Raw genomic sequence first — 19,444 nt, 5'->3', positions numbered from 1 at the left:
GACTAACTGCCTCTTTGCTCCAGTAATCACTCTTTCTGGTGTTTACTGTATACATCACATTTTTTCACTCTGTTTTGGATGGTGTGCTCTGTGCTTGTTGTTTCTGTTTTATTCCTTTCTCATATTTTCTAAATTCACTGTTTATTTCATATCAAAAATCAGTTTTATTATGATTCTTCCTGATTTTTGCCTTTATGTCTCCATTTCAGTAGATATATTCAGGCTGGAATTAATTTCATTTTTATTCTTGTTAAAAGAAATCATGGTTGCTGCGCTTATTATCCGCCTAAGAATTTCTGTAAAATGAATTTGGTTTTAAATTGATCAGGCTTCCCATCAAATTCCAATTTATACATGAATTCTTGTTTCTCTGTAGCATAAACATAACCACAGTGAGTTGAATGAAAAGAAACTTTGTATAATTTCTCATATTTTATCGTGTTATTATCACAGTCTGCATGAATTAGGGAAAATGACCACTACTTATGGACATTTTCCCTCCTTTGACCTCTGACCCAAAACACACAATCCTGTTGACCTAGAAATAGTGACAGGATGTGCGAGGCCATATGAGGTGGCACTTCCTCTGTGCTCCCAATCACATTTTAAAAACCCATCAGAATTAAGAGTTTAGCACCGTGCCAAACAGTTTGAGATTAACAGCTCCAAAAATAGGTGAAATGGGTTGTTTGAGTGTGTGTGTGTGTGTGTGTGTGTGTGTGTGTGTGTGTGTGTGTGTGTGTGTGTGTGTGTGTGTGTGTGTGTGTGTGTGTGTGTGTGTGTTTAATTGCATGCGAGGGGTCCATTAGGCTTGTGAGGATCAACGCTTGACCCAACAGGATCAATTTTTTTATTTTTTATTTTAAGCTAAAAGAATTAGATTAGTTTAATAAACTTTTAGCCAAAAGGTTAGAATAAAGAGCTGAAGGGTAATTTTAATAATTTATACTCTCCAGGCGTCTGGAATAACTTCTAAATAAAAACAGCAATAAATGTCATAATGAAGAATTTTATTTTCATGTGTGTTTTCTCTTTGAGTTGCAGAGCAGTTAAGCTTACCATCAGATCTGGACAGGACTAAAGTTAGCGCCGAGCGATAGCCCCTTACTGTCAACTGATCGCACTCAAGGGTCAAAGGTTAGATCCCTTTACGTGCTTGGGTTTCCCAGCTCCAAGGCCATTAGATGGATGACATTAAGCTGCTTTAAGATGTAGGTCAATGTTGGAGGGAAAAATAAAACATATATGGCAAAACAAACTAAAGAACAGTCTACTTTGCTGAATTTCTGTCCTAGTCTTGCAAGAATATTTAGTATTGGTGGGGACTTATTATTTTAAATCCACATTGTGGATGTTTTTGTTCTTTTGTTTGGGTCTCAACTGCTTCTTATAACAGCCCAAGGACTTAAAAAAAAAAAAGCAGTTATTTGGCAATAAGTTAATGTTTTTTGATTGTCAAGTCACAATCGGGCACTGCCCTGTTACCTAGCAACCCGAGCCAAACCCACTCCTGTTACCTAGCAACCCAAGCGGACTTCAGTACATTTGGCCAGCTGATTTTACTGCTGTCTGCGCTGAACAATGGAAGCTGGAAAAGACACGTGTTTTGTTGTTGTCTTGCCATTCAGAAACCACTTTCTGCATTCTTGTTGTTTGTGCAGAAGGCTCCACTACTGCTTTTCAAGCACGCATAGTTGTATAATTGTGAATCTGTTTCCAGCTATTTTCTCGTGCGAGTGTAAACCTTAACTTAGGTAGGCAACCATAATGTTCCATCATCTCCCCAGAACAGAACAACTTCTTCAAGTTGTTGGGCTTTTCCAAGTCCCTGGTTCTGATGCTGCTACCTCAACCAAAGATGGCAGAGGAGACCTATAGAGGATCTACAGCTTCTTGTTGCCACCCACTGAAACCATTAATTCGTCACAAGTATTTGAATAAAGTTCTTTAAACTTATGTGATTTACATTTGTTTACCATGACAACTTAATTTGAAACATGTTGGTGGCAGCATCATGCTGGTGGGAGGCTTTTCTTTACCAAACACATTCATCGCTACCAGTTTATAGTAGAGAAGGATGAAGATAATAGGGATGAAAAATGAAAAAAGTAACCCTAAGGTTCTATGATTTTTATGTGTAAAAAAAAAAAAAAAGGAAAATCATATTTTATTCTTCTTATATTCCCCTTTTATTTTATGAGTGTGCTTTGCAGTCGTCATTGTACATTTGCAAAATGCAAATGTGGAGTTGTAGGGGGTGTAAATACTTTTTTTAACAGTACTTAGAAGTCTAGATAGATGCATGTAGAGCTAAAATGTAAGGAAATAAACTAAGACAGGAAAATAAACATAACTGTAGAGTTGGTGATAATCTGAGACTGTAAAATCTGAAGCAAAACATGGTAGGAAATATAAAATTATAATAGTGCAACATACCTTGATGACAAATCCTACAGCGCCTCCATGTGGTAAAAGCTGGGACACGATTAAAATAGTTTCTTAATGCCTACCCTATACTTGTGAGCAAAGAGTCAGTTTAAATTGATCTACAAAAGAGTCATAAAATGCCTTAAAGAGGCTAAAAGTTGAGAAACGAATGGGTGTGGCGTACTGCAGGTCAGTGCAGGGGAGGGTGTTGACGACGCCGGGGACACAGGGAGAGACAGAGTGACAGCTGAGGTGAGTCATGTCTATTTTTATTCAACCTCATGTTTCTGTGAAAAAGAATCACAGCTAAACAGACATGTCGTACTTATACACTGTATTTCATGTTCTATCTCAACAACCAAGTGCAGCAAAAGGCTTTCCGCTACAACAAAGCACACAAAGATCAAGGATCCAACTTATATACTTTAAACCATCTATAATATTTAATATTAACTATATCAGTGGTCCCCAACCTTTTTATTACCGCGGACCGGTCAAGACTTGGAAAATTTTGCTGCGGCCCGGGGAAGAGGGGGGCGGGGGGAGTGTTGGTGTTCCCGCTAAATCCTGAATATACCCAATTTGGGTTGTCTTGGAGTTTTTAATCGCAACCTGTGGGGATTCTCCCAGACTGGGAACGAGAATACGACCTGCTGAATGTGACAGGTAGCCAATCAAAAAGCGCGGTGACGTAAGAACAGAGGGGAATCCCAAACAGCTGACGTATCGCGCAACTGAGTCCGGTGGATATCGGAGATGATATGTGGAAATGTTTATTATTAAATCTAACGGTCATTATTATGTTTATTCAGTTAAAAATGTTAACTATGAAAAAGCATATTCACCTCCAAATCAATAGTGCAGCAAATAGAGCGGCTGCTCCCGTCGTCTTTTATCCACCGCCTTTTCTTTTTGTTACGTATTTTATTCAAATGAGTCTACAAACTATCACTGTTGTTTCTACATCGTCATCCGTGTTTGGTTATTCTAAATTCCCGCCATGTTGGGGGTTTTACTGGATTATCCTCTGGAATCGGGATGTTTGTGAGTGGAATCGGTTCGTGTTGCTCCTGCCGTGTAGCTGGAGACAGGAACCGATCGAACCTGTTGGACTTTTATCAGCTCTGTGGTCACAGAGGTTTGGAGAATCGGCCGACAATTCTTAAATTTTGCTGTCTAAACCAGACTTAAGACACAAGCTCTACTCATCTCCTTTCACCACTTCCCAAACGCTCTGACTCTGGTCGCTATGGTAACGTTTACATATTCCTTCAAAATAAGATACAGATGCGCCACAAAAACGAACATTTTACTTTCGTGAAAACTTTAACTCACGATACTGACTAACGGGAGCCCTGAGCTTGTTTCTCTGCAACGAGACAGTTCCATCTGGGAGTGATGAGAGACAATGACACCCGATGTGTTGCTTATATCCACAGCCTGCTTGGTCTCTAGGTGGCGAAGCAGTTTGAAGCTTAATTGCCTCATTAGCAGCCGGTCGCCGCATGTTACGCAGAGCTGCTTGTAATGTGGGAGTCACCTACTGATCCGGGATAAATCCATTCTCCTGTCTCTTCTCTGGGTCTTTTCCCTTTCCAAAGAAACTTTCCAAAGACATCTGATCTGTTTCTTACTCATTTTGCTGCTTGTGGCCCGGTACCAATTGGTCCACGGACCGGTACCGGTCCACGGACCGGGGGTTGGGGACCAAAGGAACTATATGATAATTTATTTAAATGTGCTTTTGTGTGATATCAACAGGTTGGGTGTTGAAGATTGTGAAGGTAAGCAACCAATCAGCATTTTTGGAACATTTCTTATCTCTGCTTTCTGTACATATTTTCCCATTTTTCTTCTACATCTCTCTTAAATCATACCCACCATTACACATCCTCTATTACACTTTTTTTGTCAAATCATTCGGCATTTTATTTACAAAACTTTGCTTCAGATTTCTCTAACAAACATCAGTGATTGTTGAGCAGTGTTTTTTTTTAAAGGAGCCTTTTATGCAAAACTCACATTTTGTATGTTTTTGCACTTCCATTTCTAAAAACAGTCCAAGAGCTTTAAAAAAAAAAAACACCCAGCCAATTTCTGGACAAAAATAAATATTTTTTTGGTGTCTGGAAAGCAAACCTTTTCAAAAGATGGTTCATTCTCATATATAAGAATGATTTTATGTAATGAACATGTTTTGTAACCTGTTCAAGGAAGCACAATAGGTCACCTTTAAATTAATTTTCACCAGAAGAATCAAACATGAACTGGGAAATTAATTAATGTGATTTCAAAGCAAACAGATACTGTGATTCCAGAAGATTTAAAATTATTTCTCCATTTCCCCACAGTTTTTATTTCTCATGTCCAGAGGAGGATCTGTTTAGTGTGTGGTGGATCCAGGACGCCATATGCAAGGTTGCAGGCCCAAGTTAGAAGTGCTGAACCGAGGCCTGGGGCCCATGGGGGGCTGGGAGCCACTGGGTGACTGGTAAGAGGCATTACTGGGACTCATAGGACTTAGATCTGGGGCGCTCTTGAAACTCCTGTTGGCCTGCGGAGGAGGGATTGAAACCAGAGGTGAGGAGAAGGTTGGGAGCTGAGGAAGAGGAGCAGTGGGAGCAGGAGGCAGAGGGGAGGAGGCCCACTGAGGCTGAAAAGGCTGTGGTGGAGTCTGGTGGGGTTCATGGGGCATTGCTCCAGCAGTGGGTGGGGTAAACTCGTCAGAGTACCTTAGTGGTTCTCCAAGTGTGGTGGCTGATCGAGGTACAATAACTTTTGGTGTGGGTCCTGTGGCAGTTGGCGGGGGTGTTGAGAACCTCTTTACCTCGTAGACCCGTACTGTCTTTTGAGGACCACCTCTCTGCTGATTAGCATTGGGAGGATCCTGGGGAACACCACCTCCATAGCTGAACAGGGAGGAGTTAAGCTGGTACGGCTGGTGACTCATTATGTCAACAGGTTTGATGCCTGCTTTGTGCCCTTTGGGTCTGTTTGTCCCTGACTTTGCTACCTCGGGTTTTCTCTGGGCCTTCGGAGGGCAGGATGGAGACAGTAGGGGGTTATAGTTGATCGGAGGTGGGGCGCGAATGTTAGGTGAGTACTTCCATGCGGCAGGAAGGGAAGGTGTAGGTGAGGGTTCCCTGGTCTGAGCTGGAGAGTAAGGCGCAGGAGCAACAGACGGAGAACGCTCAACAACATACCGATCCATCCTGTTCTGTCTGCGGGCAAAAAGCTGACCTCCTTTTCCAGCGAGCTGCAGAACCTGGGGTGTCTGTGGTTTAGGAGCTACAGCAGGGGGCTTTGGTCCTCGCTGCGCCTGCATGAAGTTACAAGCTTCTGCACCAAGTCTCAGCCAGTCCTCCTCAGGCCCCGACTCATGACCTGCCTCCCCACTCGGTGCTACTCCAGACTCAACACATGGGCTTCTTCCTACGCAACGATCATCCATGTTTTGCACCATCGACAGCAAGTCTGGGTTTGGAGAAACATCTTTGCTTTGCAGTGCACTGAACATTGGCTTCTTGTTGCTACGACAGCGTGCATCATGAAGGATGCCAGTGCGAGTGGCTGGGACGGAAATGCGTTGCTCTCTTGTGGCCATTGAGTCATTGGCAGGAGCCTGGGGAGGCCCGGTTGGGGAAGCTGCATCGGTTATGTTGATTATTGGGTGGACAGACGGAGATGGAGATGGCTGAGGGAGAGGAGGTGCAGGGAATGAGTCCTTAGCTAACTCAGAAGATGGATTCAGAGAGGAAATGTGTGGAGGTGGATAAGTAGGAGCAGGAGAACAAAGGAAAGGTTGAGCAATTGATGGGTGTATCGGAGAATACTGATCTGTAGACGGTGAAAGTGGGGTTGAGGAAGGAGTATGCGCTGCAGGAAGAGAGGAAAATGTTGAAGGAGGCTGAGAGAAAGACGAAGAAAGAGCTGACAGAGGAGAGTAAAGCGCAGGGGAAGAGTTACTGTTGTTATTTCTCGGAGGGATGTACAGAGAGGTGCTGGACACTGCTCTTCTTGCATCTGGCCCTGGAGGAGGTTGGGTTGGTGGGATTGTCATGGTGGACACTGCTGAAGCAGGCTTGGGAGCCATAGTTAGCGGTGTGGGTTTGGGCTGGGGAGGTCGGAACATCACAGAGGTCACAGACGCACGATTTGGGGTTGAGCCTGGGGTGAAGGGCCGTGCAGTGCGGTTCAGAAAGCCGGGATTAGGATTAAAACTGGAGTTACTGATTGAGTCCATGCTAGGGCTTGGACCAAAATCAGAGTGGGCTGTGTTATTAGAGTTACTGTGGAGCCCATTTTGACTTTGTATGGGTGTCTCCGAGGGTGGGCTCAGAACGACACTCGCCTGGCTAACGGCAACTGAACCCCCGTTGGTCAAAGCCACAGCTGGAGGAGACATTTGGCTACTGGTGTGTTGTTTAGTGAAACTGTCGCTAGCTGAACTCTCCAAACCCAAGATGTCCAACCCTGAGCTTTTATTTCCAGAAGGCAAACGTCCTGGTGTCAGATGAGCTGAGTGGTCCACCTCTGCGCTGTGGTTGGCGCTTGGTGTTGTCAGGGTAGTTGGTGTGGTTGACGGGCAGGCAGAACTTCTCCTGTCTAGCAGATCAAGATATCCTGAATCCCACGTGGAGTCAAAAGACGCAGACAGTCCTTCTTCCTCAACCTCAGAGCCACTTAAAACTGAGCTTCCTCCTCCTTCCTCTTCTGTCTCCCCTCCTGTTTCCCCTTCTGTTTCGCCTCCTCTGTCTCCTTCAGCCTTCCCAAAGCAGGTCAGTGTGTACTTCTTGGCTCTCTGCCGCCGCTTCTTGAACATAAGAACCCCTTTCGAATTGGGGTTGGGAGCATCAGTCAGCAAAGATGCAATAGAGCGGCATTTAGTGCGGGCTTCTTTCACCTGTTTCTCCACCACGCTCTCTCCGCGCTGCAACTCTGCAAGACAGGAAGCAAAAAATAAGCGAGAGACGAAAATAAATCTGCTGAAATGAGCAGAAACGCAGGGGAGAAGCAGTAATGGGAGTTCTGATTAATACAAAACAAGGAGCAGGCAACAAATAAAGGAAACAAAACAGTGTGATAGTTCTCTCTGCCTGCTGGTGGCGGCTGATTCAGTCAGTATCATCACAGCTAGGGGCTGGGATGAGCATTCGCAGTGACTGACAGGAGAGCATGTTGTGGATTTAGAACAAAGCATTCCTGCTGCTCTCCAATGTTGAGTCGCACTCTGGGAAGATTAGATCACAATCTATCTGCTTCCCAAATTGTGTCCATATGCTTACATATTCCTCTCTGTGTTTGGATAGTCAGTAAATTAGTTTTGGGAACATGCTGAAGGACGGATAAATCTAAGTTTTAAGACAGGTTAGAAAGACTTTTCTAAATGTAGATGTCAGAAAATGTGCCGTCCTTTGAAATTACAGAATTACAATCTTATTTTATTTTTTATTTTTATGAATTCCAACACAGTCAAATGCAACTTCAAATATTTCACTGTTTTGGCTGGTCTTGAACATGTGCATATTTTGAGTGACACATAATTGAAACATATACAAGGGTACAGAAAATGTGTTGCCCCCTCTCATAATATTTGTTTTTAGATCATCGAACAAATCTTAATATCAAACAAAGATAACTTTTTAAATTGAAAACTTCATTTATTAAGGAAAAAAGTGCTAGATGTATGTGAAAATGCAACTGCCTCCTTTTGACCTCTAGAATTAAAAAAGGATTTGAAAAGAACCTTTCTGACAACATGAAGGAGGCCAAAAATAAAACAAAAACATAAAAGAAAGACATTCAAGGACAGATGAGATCCTACGTTACTGGCATCTAATAGTCTGGAAAATGTTACAAGTCATTTCTAAGGTGTTCAGACTGAAGTGAACCACAGTGAAATTCATTATCCACTAATGGAGAAGTGATGGAAGCTTCCCAGTCCTATAATAATTATTCCAAAGGAAAACTCAACAGGGAGATCACAAAAAAATCTGAATAACATCTGAGTCTCCACTCAGAGCATGTCGTCTTCTTCATAGTAACATTTTTCAATATAGTTAAGCTACTCCCAAAAGTTATTTTTTCTGAAAAGTAAATGTAATTGAGTAAAAGTAGTGACTTCCCACCTCTGGCTACTAATTTGGCGTAATTGACAGAATCATTCATTTTCTCCTGAGGAAGAATCCTGCAAAATGCTTAAACATATAAGGATCATTAATAGAGCCCTTAGTTTATTCAGCAAGACAGCCATCTGAAGTGAACCAGCACAAGACCAAGTCAAAAAAACATAAACAAAATGAAGGCTTCGGATTGGTCTAGTCAAAGTCTGAAAGTTAATTTAATTAAGATGTCATGGCTTGACTTTAAATTTGTGATGAAAAACGCCTCAATGTGGCTGAATGAATAAACATTCAGCACAAAAACAGCAGATCCACACATTAAGTTTAAGGGAAAAATACTTTTTCATACAATTAACCAGATTTTGTCTCTTAGAAAACAGCATTTTGTTTTTACTCAGATTATCTTCATTATTTATATTTGCTTGACGATGTAAAACATTAGCACTGCAGAGCACAAAATCTTGCCAAGTATTTTATGGTCTAGTTTCAAGTACACATATCAAAATAGGACAAAACTAATAAAAAATACAAGTTCCACTGGCAGATTATTTCACTTATGAAATGGGGAAAAAACAAGTATTTTTAAAATTAATATTAAGTTATTGTTGACCTAAAATAAGCTCCTTTATTTTGCTAAAAAGTTACTTGTAAGTTATTCTTGTCTTATTTCAAGTTGGCTAGAATATTTGCAGTAGAAACTAGAGCAAAAATACTTGGTAAGATTTTATCTTTGTAGTGAAGACAGACAAAAATAAAGCAAAATACTTTTCCACTGTTCCTACTTGAGAGCAGTTTAGCCTGGCAACATATGATACGTTGATTTATTAAACCAGCTAATTGTAAAATGAATATGATCATTATCTTTACCGTGACAGCAAAACGTTTGATGTAGGTCAATACTGGATTCTAGTCAGTGCAGGGGAAAATTATAAACTTCTAAAAAATAATAGCAAAAATAATTGTGTCCTTGTAATAAATGGAGCTGGAAACTGGTGTTGACACTTTAACATCATCCACACTAATCCCAAAAATCGATCTAATAAGAAGATTGAGATCAATATAAAAGTTAATAACATCTGCATTCATTGTTCGCAGTGACTTTTAAATAAGATAAAGGAAATGTCGCTCCTACATCATTTTGGTAGAAACTTATTTGATCACAGAATCTTCACAGATTACAACAACAAATATTTCTTTTTTTAAAATAGATCATCTAAATTTCACCTTCAAAAGAAAGTCAGTCAAGAGTATAATGAGCCTTACCTGCGTAAACAGTGCCTGGAACCCTGAATCCACCTGTGTCTGAACCTAGAGGAGATGTGCGGTCCCTCATTTCACCACTAACTGTGTGAGTGTGTGTCCCTCGGACCCTCCCACACACACCCCAACAGAGTCCAAATCAGCTCTGAGTGGAGACCCGTTTAGTCACGGTCTCCTGTTCTGAGAGCTCAGCCCATGTAAAGACCTTTGTCTGTTTCCAGCAGCCCAAAGCAACACATGATGTCAACCCTCTATTCCTGTCTGACAGGCTCAAAACACCTGTCTGCTCTCTGTCCTGAACACACACACAAAGAGCGGGAGACCCCTCACCACGTATTTAGATCACTGTGTATATATGTCTGTGTGACACGTAGCGTGTCGCCAGAAGGTTAGCAGTAAGTCATCGCTGTTGTACACAAAGACGCAAAACTCTGCAACAACAGAGTCAATGGTCTCGGACCCAAAGTCGCTGTGTGTGTTTGTAGCACATGAAAGGGCAGATCTCTGGTGGCGCGGCCACCGTTTGTCCTGTAGTAAAGCCCTCAGCCTGCGTTAAAGTTATTCACGTCTTTGGGCTCTCGCACCCGATGACAGATCGTTCATTGCAGCAGCATTCCCTCCAGGAACAGGAACTCAGTCAGTGCATAGTTATTCAGTTTAATCAGCTGTCAGCTTGGTTGAAATTATGACTCAAACCAAGAAGGTGGAAATAACACTTTACAGGTTCAAGTTCAGCAAAAATATTTATGAATTGAAAACACTTCTGCTGATGTTCCTCAGCAAAGAAGTTCCCATGTTGAGGAAGCTTGTCAGGATTAAAAGCTCTATTGCTACTGCATCATTTTGCTGATCTTTCAGCAAAAATGAAATCAAAAAAACTGAAACAACTGTTTAAATATTATGTTCATCCTGTGCAAATACCCATTTGAGTGGCAGGTACACCCTGGGCACCTGGTCACCAGTCCATCACAGACACACTGTCACAATAACAAACTTTGCTGGACAATAAATTGTCCCAGAAATGATTACAATAACCAATAATTTTGTTCTTTTCAGACCATTTTCAAGTAATACATTATGGCATAATATTGCAAGTTTGCTCTCTCAAAGACCAGTAAACTTTACCTTTGGAATAACATTGGAACTGAAAGACATTTTTAATATCCAAAATAAAACCCAACCAAAAACTATTATTATTATTATTATTAGTAGTACTAGTAGTAGTAGTATGTTACTCCTAGTTGTTGTATTGTTGGTATTGCATTTCTTTAATAGGATTATTTTCTCTTCTAACACTGGACATGTGTCGTAATTCTAATTATTTTACAATTGTCTGATTTAATACATAATCTGAATCATATTATTGTAATTATTATCATCACCATCGTTAGTTCTTTGTTTTGCATGATGTCACAATTGACTTGGCAGCAGTATTGCCAATGTTGGTATGCATATAAACATGTGTCCACCCTATACACAAAAAATATTTAATCTGTAATACCTCATCTTTATAACCATTTGCATGCTCTTCAGTCTGCACTTTTAAAAATAGAAAATTGACAAGGAGCATACCAAACCCAAAAAATAATTAAGCCAAAAAGATATTTACATACAATAGATACAGTATAGTTGGAAACTCATGTCTGTAAAAGTAGATTTTTAAAAATGCTACAAATCTTGATTTAGAACCATAGGACGAGAGGCGGGGTGCACTTATTTTCTCTTTTTATATTCATATGTCACTCTTTTTATGGAGTTTCATCAACACTTCCCTATAGTTGCATTGCCTACCCTGAACTCTGGTAGAGACAACTAGAATTTCACAGTAAGTAGAATATAGAATAAAATTCAAAGAATCACTCCACACCAGCTCTCCTGAATAGATTTAAATGAACAGAAACACGTTTATATCTGGTTTTATGTGCACATAAGCAGTTATTCACACACTGTCCACATATGTACACATTAAGCTGGTCTATAAATCAGGGCTCTGCTCTCTCAATCAGAAAGCTTCAGCAGCTATAAATACAGCCACCGAGGCAAATATCCAGAATACTTCAAGGAGAGGATGAGGGGGGAACGTGGAGAATCCCTCTGCTGGTGTCTGGTGTGTCTCACTTCATGCAAATATAAACGATCTGACAGGAATAGGCGACGGCCACTAGAGGGCAGTCGAGCAAAAGATTTAAAACCACAATGTTATGTTTACTTCTTGGACTTTCTTTGTAATGTGGTCTTTCTGATGTTGTTTTCTCCTGTTACAGCTGAATAGTAAAGTCCTAAACATGTAGTTCTGAACAAACTCAGAGATAAATCACAAGAAAACTAAAGTGGAACAAAAACTCCTGGGAGATTAAATAAGTAAAAGTGTTGAGGGCAATGTTATTGGAAAATAAATGATCAACAGAATGGAGAAAATGGCACTGTGTTTTAGGATCTGCAGAGTAAAGGAGCAGGACTGGAGCAGCAACATTAAAGAATATTGGGTTATTTCATTACGGACGGACAGACAGAGGATTTTCCATAAGCCCAATGCGCGTTTGCATCTTCCTGCACTGTTATCATCATTTTATTAATTGATCTGTACTTTATTTGTTCAAAATAAACTAAAATAACAGATGGATGTATGAAACCTTTAGTCAGGTTTCATCCAGATGAAGAAGATACTTAAATCATGTTTCCTATGTTTCCAAATTTCCTGGACGTCCTGGTTTTAACATTTCTATGTTAAGGAGAAAAATCTTCAGAAAATCTAAAATAGACCTAAAACAGGTTTAATTTTGCTCAAAGCAAATTGCGTTAGGATAATACTCACTGGCCTGTCTAGCTTTGTCCATGTAGCTGGTGGAGAGTTCGTCGTTCACTGGGCTGAGCTGCGGTCCCACCATGGGCACCAGATGATGACCGGAGCCCAACTTCAAGGCCACTTTGGCCCGTTCAGGAGACACCAAAGGAGGGCAGGCTGGCGTAATGTAGCCCCCTGTCTCCTGGAAGCCGCTGTCCCCCTCTCCCTCTGCGTCCATCGGGCCCTGATCAGGGGTAGGAGTGAGGGTGCGAGGGGTCAGGGTGTGAGCGGATGTGTGTCTCTCCTCTGGGTCGGGCAGGTAGATAATCTCTCTGCGAGGGACGCTGGTGAGACCCTGAATGTGCCACTGGGTGGAAACTCCTGCGTCTGTAGCACTTTCATACCTTGGTTCAAACACAGATGCAGAATTTTACTTCACAATCTGCCATGGCTCACACTGCAAAAACACAAAATCTTACTTGGTATCGTTGGTATAGTTTGTTGTGGGACAATCTTGGTACACTTGATTTAAGAGAAAATTAACTCACAAAGTAACTTTTCTGTAACATGTAGGAGCTTATTTTAATTAAGTTATTCTGTAATATAAACAAGAAATTTTTGTTCATATTATAAGTTAAATGTCTTGTTACGGTGGCAGATATCAATACTTTTCATCAACCATAGGGAATTAATTACTTAAAGTTGCATTATTAAGTGTTTTCCAGCTAAGTAAAATCTTTTTATAGCATAATCAAGTAGCTATGTTACCTTCCGTTGCTATAAAACACACTGTACATTTTAAATTTGACTTTGTAAATCAAGGCCTTAAAATTTGGCTTCTGTCTCTTTAAGAAAGTCCGGTTCCTTCTGACATTCCGCCTTCAGGAAGTCATCACAAGTCGCGGGGGACGTCTGCTCTGTGAGACAGAAGCTCAAAAACGTGGAAACTGCAGCTTGGAGGAGGAGCTGTGCCTAAAATGCGGGGCTTTGTCCACCCAGGTGTTTTGCACAGCTGAATGGTTGCCATGGATATTAAAAAATTTCTCAAACATGCATGAAAGAATCAAATAAACACTCCAGGTATGTTTTTAATAAGGAAATGACATTATAACGATGTAAAGCTCAAACAAGTTACTTGTAAGTTAGTTTTGTCTTATTTCAAGGGTACTACAATATTTTCTCCCGAAACTAGACCGGCTTTGGTAAGATTTTGTGTTTTTGCAGTGGAGTTTATAGTAAATGTCTTAGAGTTTCTCTTCTGGTTCTTCTCTTACCCGCTCATCTCAGAAGTCTCCTCTTCTTGGTTGTCGTAACGCGAAGGTGAGCGAGCATGAGGAGAAGTTCGCCGTTGGCGTCGCTGGTGCGTTTGTGAATGTGTGTCTGCGTCGCTGTCTGTTTCACCGTAGTACGCCTCGCTGTCTGGGGGCGAAGTAATGCCTCTGGATAACTCGGTGGGGGAGAGGAAGGAGGAGCTGTTGTTCAGGAGGGTGGCAGGAGGAGACAGAACCCTGATGGACAATTGAGGTGAAGTAGAGCGAGCAGAACAAGGTAGAGAGAGAAATCCAGAGAGGTTCCTGGAATAAAACAAATATCAAGGCAAAACGTGGTTTCATTGTTTACCTGTATAGATGAAAATAACTGTGTCCATGTTCTGACCTTCTAACTTTTAGGTTCAGTGTGGAATTTTCCTTATCTACTAGGCTCATGGCCTGAGCATGTGTAAGATCTGCGCACTTCTGGTCACCAATGGCAATCAGCTCATCGTGCTCCTTCAGTCCGGCTCGGCAGGCTTTGCTGCGCTTGCGTACCTAAAGAAAGAAAAGAGTTTACTGCAGCCTCTAGAGAGGCTTTTAGTATTTCCAGAGGTCTTCTACCGGCAGGAGCAGGCTGAAAAACCTCGAGGTGGATTTACTGTATGTAGGAGACATGCTACTTAGGAGCTTAACATTAGCTCAGTCCTTTTGATGAGGAGAAGGGGAAGGTCCAGCAGCTCTGCACATTCTCAGTTGAGGACGGAAAACTAGATGTTTGAACTACAAATAAATAAAAAATGAGCTTCTCTACTTGGTTCAACTCTTTTATCACTATAAATCAGTTTTTTGCTTATATCGGTGCCTAAATGCACCCAATCTGACCATTTTTATACATTCTTCTTTCACGAAGTACCACAATATGACTCAATTTGAACATGGGACATAGACATACCTCTTGTCGGTAACAACAAAACATTAGCCTTTCAAAATTGTCATTTGACAAGAGATGCATGAAAAAACACGAGCCTCCAGTCTTCCTGGGAAGCATCCATTTTGACAGCACTTTGTCACTGAGATTGTACTTTTTTTAAACCGTAGTAATTATGGTATTGATGTGCGTTGGATTTTTGTCACAGAAACAATAAGCCTGTTATCAGCTTTGTGCCAGCACTGAAATCGGTTATTTATATCGTTTTAAAGAATGTGGCTATTGACTTAATGTTACACGTTAGTCTGAATGAATCACAAAAATACTTCCTTTGGACAAATGAGAGCAAAGAGGAGCTGACTGGACGTAATGCACAGCTCCATCTTTAGAGAAAACCTGAAACATGTCAGCAGAAAATCCTCCTTCCAAATGTTAGACACGGTGGTGAAAGGGTGACGATATGGGCTTGGCATCTTGCAGTGCTTAGACTTTGAGGCAAACATCAAAAGCATAAGAAAAGATCTCAAACAGAATTATATGTATAACAGAATGGCTACGAAAAAAAACAATCGAGGCGCTGAAGAGATCAAATCAAAGCCCTGAAACTTAAGAGATATGCAGAGTCAAATGTCCACGAACTTTGATAAAATGAGGCAATGTTGTAAAGAAAAGCGGGTCAAAATTCCTTCATAGCAATGTGAGACACTGGTAAAGTCATGCATGCAATCATTGCATCAAGTTATTGCTTCTAAAGTTGATCTAAACACATTTGCATACTTAGTTTTATTCACACATGCTCTCTATTCAGACTATGGTAATTAGCTAGTGACAATCTGTTGGATAAGTTTAAATATGATTAAGAACATGGTAAAGACCAGATGATTTTTATCTTGTCCTTATACCTAAAAGCCAGGAACTGAAAGAAAATGATTGAATCTATTGATCAGTTTTATCATATGCAGCAGCTTGAGGTCGATGATGTCATCGAACCCTCAGGAAGTCCGTTTTTAGAGGTGGTGTGGGGGTGAAAGGGGGTTTAGACGAGATGGTGAGCATTCCTGTCGCACTTGGAGCTAAAAGTAGACGATAAGGTCGTCCCATCTGTTCCCCCGCACTCACACACACACACTAAAACACACACCTTATCATGGCTGCTGAAAGTGAAAAATGTCGATCATTCAAGCACCCACTTGAACTGTTTGCCATCCTGAGACAGCTGCCTCTTGGCCCAGTTTTTCTGTTTGGATTTAGGGGTTTTAATGGCAAATGTACGAGCACGTATCATAAAAATGGGAATTTGAACAGCTGCATGCAGCAAGGGGGGCATGTCTGTCACTCCCTATATGCCCCGCCCACATTTCCAAAATAAGAACTGACTCAAAAAAATCAAAAACATTCCTAGACAGAGAGAGACTGGTTCTACTGTGAAGGAAAACACATCGCTCTCAAAAGTGAATAATGTCAAAATAAACTTTAAAAAGATGACGTACTGAGTGTGTGTGAGTCTGCGTGTTTAAGTCTATATCTGTGTGTGTGTGTGTGTGTGTGTGTGTGTGTGTGTGTGTGTGTGTGTGTGTGTGTGTGTGTGTGTGTGTGTGTGTGCGTGTGTGTGTGTGTGAGAACAAGAGGTCTGGTTTTTTCCATCCTCAGCCTCCAGCTGCTCTCAAACGAGCTATTCTGATCCGTTTGAGCTCCATTCTCAGCCGGGCTTATCTGAGGTATGCCTGACCACACATAACACACACAGCAAGAGGAAACACACACACACCTAACTCCAAATTAAGGTGATTTTGTCAGCCTGAAAATACCGTCTGCACAGGTAAATTTGGTTTTGGAGCTAATCTGTCTAAATTTAAGAAGTTTGGAGATCTTACAGGTTATTGGTCGGCTTTCGTCAGCGCGGTCAGTGAGGTCACATTCCTGCTTCCAGGGATAACTTTGCTCATTAGATCAATGACCCTCAAGCTTTGGTACTCTGCCTTTAGTGGTACTCAGTGGTGATTTTGATCTGAATAATTTGCATAATTTACTTAAGTGTAAAGCGGTAGATAATGGACTAGAAATAAATCTTGTTGGCTTTAATTTAGATATGATGCTAACACCTAACTAAATCTGATGTTACAGTAAATCAGACTAAACTTTGCCTGTTGTAAATCAGAATTAGGATTGACAAAATTACTTATACGAATTAAATTTAGAAAGACTTTTTGCTACTTTCCTCAAATTCAGGAGTTTTTATACATATTACAGTTTTTCTTAGTCATTTTGTTCAATCTTCAAATAATTATCAATGAATGAAGGAAACTGATATCAAGACTTTGCAAAAGACTCCGCCTGTCACAATAAACAATAAACCAATTAATCGCATGATAAATGAAAAGAAACTCAATAATTTTCATTTGCCTGATTTATTGTTTTTCTTTTTTTTCTCTATCAGAAACTGACTGATAAAAGTCTTCAGTGTTTTGGTCTCAGCTATCCCTTTTTTTAAAGATAGTTTTGTTTACAGAGACTTTATTTATTTTATTTCTTGTTTCTGTTGTTTTCTTTATTTACTTTGGATATTAAATATATCTCTCAGTTCCAGTGTTAAAATGTTCATTAAAAATGTAAGTATATTGATCTTTGAGAATGTGTTCTTGCATTTTTGTGCCACCATTACAATTGTATTTCTTGAAAATGGCCTCAACACAACAATATTATCATTTATCGCAATAAGTTCTGGGACAATTTATCGTCCAGCAAAATGTGTAATTGTGACAGGCCTTCTTTGCAAGCTGCTAGGGGAATTTCTATTTTACATCTCAATCAAACCAGAAAGGAGACAAATTCTGTCCACAAATGTTGGATAGAATTTATGAAGGCTATTTATGAAAGAGTGCCTTCTTTGAAAAAGTGTCTTTTCTCATTTTTGATGCTTCTTTCCATCTGTATAGGCAACATAACCCTCCTCACAAAGCTGTGCTACAGCAGTTCCCTGGCCCAGAAACACAATTGTACAACAGCTGAAGTTTAAATTAAACTGGACCTTGGCCAAACACTGCTGCATGAAACAGGAGGCAGGACAAAAGCTAATCTGCAGCAGAACATTGCACTTTTTTGAGCAATGTGAATCCAGATTTTTCATAGATAGATAGACAGATAGATAGATATTTGCTGTAGATAGATAGTGTAGATAGATATTTGCCATTGCACAACTGTACAAACAAACTTAAACGTGCGTCAATTGATATGTTGCTGTTACGTCATTGAAGAGGTGGAGAAATATTTTAAATAATGTTTTCTTTATTCATTTTATAATTATTGTAACAATGCTAATTAATAACAATGAAAAACACTTCTTTTCTTTACAATCTCAGTTTAAACTGTAAACGTTTAAAAATCACAAAACCAGCTCAGCACATTAAACTTGCCAGATATTCAGCAGCTTTTTTACATATTTGTTTTTTGACCACTGTACCTTTGCCACCTGTAGAGGCTTCTGCTGCTCCGCTCCTCCTTGCAGCCTGAACCCCCACGGAGCTCCTCCTGACAGACAGACCAGGATCTCCTCCGCCACCATCTCTGCTCCCAAACCGCAGACCGAGTGTATGTGAATGTGGTTGGGAAGTCTGTTCTCTTCTTCCACAGTTCCTCACACTCTGGAGGTATCAGACACTCTCTCTGATCGCTCTCCAGATCACCCCACCCTTTCATTGCTAATGCTGGAACGCAGCGTGGGGTGGAGGGTTGGGGGGTTGGGGGGTTCAGCGTGTGAGTGTTGGTGACCGTCATCCTCCGGTGGATTCAACACTTGCCACGTCAGTCTCAAGCACCACATGCAGGAGGGGATGCTTGCTGATATACACTCCAGAAATAACCACCAGCCCTGACCTCTTCAACACATTCAGTCTGTCGAGGAGCGGTGGAGCAGATTTCTGCTAGTTTTCCCCACAGGATCCTTTTCAATGAAAGGAGGGGTTAAAAAGTGTATCTATTGAATTTAAAATGTTATTTATTATAGTAGAATGTGCAGTGCCATAGAAGTACAGTCAGGTCTACACTGGTATCTACTTGTATATCAAAACATATTTATGTTTTACAATAGCCCAGTCCATCTTAGACTGACTTAAATTGGTTTAAATTTAACAAAGAATGTGTGGCAACACTGTGTGCATGGTTGTTTGTCTCTGTGTTGCCCTGCGACAGACTGGCGACCTGTCCAGGATGTACCCCTCCTCTCGCCTGGAACGTTAGCTGGAGATAGGCACCAGCAACCCTCCCGACCCCACCAAGGGACAAGGGTGTAAAGAAAATAGATGGATGGATGGATGGATGGATGGATGGATGGATGGATGGATGGATGGATGTATGTGTGGCAACACTTGAAAGTTGCTTTTACATGAGTTTTTCATCTAATCTAACTGTACTTAAGGTATTTTGTAAAGCAGAATGGATAAAAACTTCTATAATATATACAGTATATATAATAATGTTTTATGAAGGGATAGTATAGTTTAATTTGTTGCAAATGCCTGTACCTTTTCAGTCAAGTTGTTTTGAAGTGTGGATAACAAATTATTTGATGACCGACTGGATAAATAAATTAAAAACTCACTCATTCAGTGCAGTTTCTCTGGTTGTATTATTATTATTTCATTTTGACTTGCCCTATTGCTGCAGTGTACAA

At 40.7% G+C, this 19,444-nt stretch overlaps 1 protein-coding gene and 1 long non-coding RNA gene across 2 annotated transcripts; one reads left to right on the top strand and one right to left on the bottom strand.

The window, feature by feature from the left end:
- Positions 1–2,675: 2,675 nt before the first annotated feature.
- LOC103481529 (synaptopodin 2-like protein) lies at positions 2,676–18,339 on the bottom strand. Its single transcript, XM_008437047.3, has 5 exons — positions 18,236–18,339; positions 14,251–14,402; positions 13,869–14,168; positions 12,625–12,998; positions 2,676–7,365 (listed from the first exon to the last, which is right to left on the bottom strand). Exons 1-5 carry the CDS (start codon positions 18,335–18,337, stop codon positions 4,811–4,813), a joined length of 3,483 nt encoding a protein of 1,160 aa, XP_008435269.1. The 5' UTR covers positions 18,338–18,339; the 3' UTR covers positions 2,676–4,810.
- Positions 4,124–19,384, top strand: LOC145549032 (uncharacterized). The gene is made up of 3 exons (XR_014084944.1): positions 4,124–4,211; positions 4,779–4,918; positions 18,251–19,384. It is a non-coding gene; the product is annotated as an uncharacterized LOC145549032 (long non-coding RNA).
- The last annotated feature ends 60 nt before the right edge of the window (positions 19,385–19,444 follow it).

The sequence above is a fragment of the Poecilia reticulata genome, chromosome 19 (genome assembly GCF_904066995.2).
Source record: "Poecilia reticulata chromosome 19, P_reticulata-male-v2, whole genome shotgun sequence".
Lineage (NCBI taxonomy): Eukaryota > Metazoa > Chordata > Actinopteri > Cyprinodontiformes > Poeciliidae > Poecilia > Poecilia reticulata.
The sequence above is the reverse complement of the archived record's forward strand: the minus strand, read 5'-3'. Positions and strand labels throughout refer to the sequence as shown.

Excerpts from the sequence above, each read along its gene's own strand:
- LOC103481529 (XM_008437047.3), bottom strand. The coding sequence starts at position 18,337 with ATGGTGGCGGAGGAGATCCTGGTCTGTCTGTCAGGAGGAGCTCCGTGG. Across the intron at positions 12,999-13,868 it reads GAGACTTCTGAGATGAGCGG|GTATGAAAGTGCTACAGACG; the intron begins GTAAGAGAAGAA and ends GTTTGAACCAAG. Across the intron at positions 7,366-12,624 it reads GGACAAAGCTAGACAGGCCA|AGTTGCAGCGCGGAGAGAGC; the intron begins GTGAGTATTATC and ends CCTGTCTTGCAG.